At 49.1% G+C, this 3,440-nt stretch overlaps 1 protein-coding gene across 2 annotated transcripts in view; it reads left to right on the forward strand.

Moving 5' to 3' along the window:
* The first annotated feature begins 473 nt into the window (after positions 1 to 473).
* The window catches only part of LOC119354347 (probable potassium transporter 14), a 19,749-nt gene continuing 16,782 nt past the window's right edge, over positions 474 to 3,440 (forward strand). Inside the window, exon 1 of one of the 2 annotated variants that reach the window (XM_037621080.1) lies at positions 474 to 893. In XM_037621080.1, the coding sequence (XP_037476977.1) occupies positions 597 to 893 (297 nt within the window). In that variant the 5' untranslated portion in view covers positions 474 to 596. The remainder of the gene's footprint in view (positions 894 to 3,440) is intronic. The other variant, XM_037621079.1, reaches the window with a different exon arrangement.

The following is a 3,440-nucleotide window of genomic DNA, read 5'->3' on the forward strand; positions in this document are numbered from 1 at the left end:
ATAATGGAGACAAACCGTTTAGAGGTTGTCAACCTCTTGTTGTCATCACGGCACAATGATCGCTCAATTGTGACGCCTATCTTTGATGAAATAGGGGAAAGATTTTCAACATTTTGCATCTTTTTCGGTTCGTCATGTTATGAGAGAGGCTAATTCCCCGGCTGACTTATGTGTCAAACATGCAACCACAATTAGTAGTACAGATTGCTGGATCGACGAAAATCTGGGGTTTCTTATTAGAACCCTTGTGGCTGATTGTAATCGAATCTTTGTAAAGTAATAGAGATCCTGAGTTTTGAGTCAAAAATGTAGTTGTACCAAATATGCGTCAATTAATATATGGATTGGACGGAGTAGTAACTCTTTTTCAAATGAATAAAGTTCGACGTAGGCTTTTCCTTTTTTATGTAGTACTATTAGATATAGAAAAAAAGGGAAAAATTCAGCAGCACAGCTGTATCCTACAACTGCAGTTCCGTTTCTTCTCTCCTCGCCTCCCCTCTCCCCTCTTCAGAGTTCAGACCCCTGCCGGCCTGCCGTCACACGAACCCGTAGAACCCCACGCAAGCGCCTCTCAGCTGTGTACCTCGATCCGAATGGAGACGGGAAGCAGCGGCGGCCGGAGGCTGCCGAAGACGGAGTCGGCGGAGATGCGGTGGGTGGTCCCCGGCGGCGCTTATGAAGAGGATGAGATCGATAGCTCGGACGACGGCGACGGCGGCACAGACACCCCCACGGCCGCCCTGGGCTCCCGTGGCGGTGGAGGCGGCTACTCGGACGCTGAAGAGGATGAGGAGGACGCGCTGCTGCGCCAGCGCCTCTTGCGCACCGGCCCGCGCGCCGACTCCTTCGACGTCGAAGCTCTCGATGTCCCCGGTCTGTACCGCCACCAGGTCTGCCTCCCATCCGCCCCCATCGCGTGTGATTAAATTGGCTTCAATTTCGTTGCGGGCTAGGTGGTTGCGTGCAAGCTGTTAGTGGGATTGCCTTCTTGCCTCCATCTCTTTGATCGATCGATATCTCTTGTTAGAACTTAGGTGTTCCTACTTAGCGCGATTGTTTATACGAGTTTGTGGCATGGGGCTGATAAGCTTTACCGGGTTAGGAGTGTTAAGACCATGTATTGTATGATTGCTCACTAGGTGTTTGTGCATTTGATTATGAGCTTGCTTGGAGTGGGTTGCTAAGGTTTGTTAGGTTGGTTCGGGCGGTGCATGTAGCACAGTCTTAGACGGGCTTGCTTGTGCAGTGCGGGTTCTATTGGGTGGTTTACATCTACATGCGGGCGAGGTGTGTTTGCAGCGTTGTTCAGATGAACCTGCCTAATGCGAACGTCCAGTAAATCTTCGGTAAATTTGATGATCTTGCCTTCTGTAGTATCTGTGTTGGTACTTGTGGTCTGCAAGCTAGATTTTGTTCTTAATTTTGTGAAGGCCTAATTAGGGGGCATAATTTGTATTTTTTAGACATAATTTCTTTCCATGAAAGATTTATTTTGTTTCAGAAAAGTTAGGTTATGTTCATTGTCCTTATAATACTCAACTTGCTTTATAAGAGTGTTTCGCAAAAGCTGAAGCATTTGAAACAAATCTTTGATGGTCTGCTCAGACTTCCAGTGTTGGTTCCACCTCAAGATATCCATCAAACAAGGTTGTAAGTTTTAAAATTGAGTTGTGTCGCCATGCCACCAACTTGCCAACTTGTCATGACTAGTCTTTGACTATGTGTCACCTCTATTTGTTGCCTGTTGCTGCTACAACTTCTAGGCAGGATCAGAGAGGGAAATAGAGAGATTGCTTTATTTTAACACATTTGGTCTCATACGACAGGCTCAAATTTGGATTTCGGGGCTATGAATACTGGAAAGAGTGGCAGATTGTGCATTGAGGGGTGGTAGCCTATTTAGAGGTATTGGTGGTGAGTGAGTGAGGGATTTTTTTCCTATCTTTTTATTTTAGTTCTTGCAAGCATGATTTGCGATTTACCTTTTCTGAGGTACATAATCTAAATTTCTCATGATTTTTTTAAGGCGTACTATGATTACCTAAGAACAGAGAGGTGAAGCAATGAGCAATGGCAAGTTGTGAAAGACTTATATGCACTATGCCCTTTAGGTGGAATCAGGTTGAATGGACATCCAAAAAATCATGTAATTTTTCAAAAAAATATAAATAGCTTTGACACAAGATGTATCTACCATCACAAAATTTAAAATCTAAATGATAGGTTGATGAAAAAAAGAATTCTTTGGGAAAGCTGAAAAGTTGCTAATTCTGATTTGACTGCCCCGCTACTATTCATGCTAGAATATCAAGTGAAACCCCCGCTACTTTGATAGCCCTGTGGACTATCCTCTTGCTCCTACTAGCTAATGGCCCGTGTGTTGCAGCGGGAGCAAACATATTTTAGTGATTCAGCATCAATTACGAGTGCCTCAACAAAGAAGTCACGAGTCTATGGCACGTCCCACATCGACATCGTCAGGTAAGATCGTGTGGCAGAACGTGAATATGATGGAAAGGAAACGAGAGATTTTAGGAGGAGCCCACATAAAATGGTACTTTCCCTAAATTAAGGTGATCCTCGCTTGAGGTATTTATAACTGCAGTACGCACGCTATAGTCAAAACCGGAAAAGAATGATACTCTCTGTAATTAATGCGATTCTTCCGTCGCGATAGATGATTGTTAGAGTACGTAATGGGCCTAATGGCCTGGGCTGGCGGTATAGCCCGTTAGTCTTAGGGTTAATTAGAGATAAGGGTCGCTTGCTTAGGGGTCAAGTAAGCCTTGCTTGGGAGTCAAGTAAACCTCTCTATATAAAGAGAGGAGATGTATCAATCTAATCAAGCAAGAATTAAGAAGGAAATCCCTTCCATCTTGCCCGGCCGTGGGCAAAAGGCCCCTGGCCGGCCCTCTCGCGCCCTCCTTCTAGCAGCGCCATAACAATTTGGTATCAGCTAGCTTCGGTTCGATCATGTCTTCACCGCCGCCCAACCCGTCTCTTCCGCTGCCAGTCACCTCGTCGCCTCCGGCGACCACCACGACCGTCGCCCCGCTCCTGCCCACGCCGGGATCCTCCGTCGGGCCCGCCCCTGCCGTCCTCACCCCGGAGGAGGTGTCCGGGGCGCTGCGAGACCTAACCCAGGCGGTCCAGGAGATCTACCTGTTCTTGGACGGGTCCTACGGGCTGCACCCGGCTGCGCCACCCATCGCTGCCACTGCGCCGCCGTGGCTGCCGTGGCAGCCGCTGCACCAGGCGGCCTCCGCCGCACTCGCCGGGCCGCTGCCGTTGCCATCCACCGCCGCGCCCTGGCTGCAGTGGCAGCCGCCGCTCCTGGCGGCCTCCGCCGCGCCCGGCGCTCCGCCGCAGCAGCCGATGCCGCTGCCCCAGGGCGTTCCCGCCGCGCTCGTCGGGCTGCTGTAGCTGCCATCCACCGC

The sequence above is a fragment of the Triticum dicoccoides genome, chromosome 2A (assembly GCF_002162155.2).
Source record: "Triticum dicoccoides isolate Atlit2015 ecotype Zavitan chromosome 2A, WEW_v2.0, whole genome shotgun sequence".
NCBI lineage: Eukaryota > Viridiplantae > Streptophyta > Magnoliopsida > Poales > Poaceae > Triticum > Triticum dicoccoides.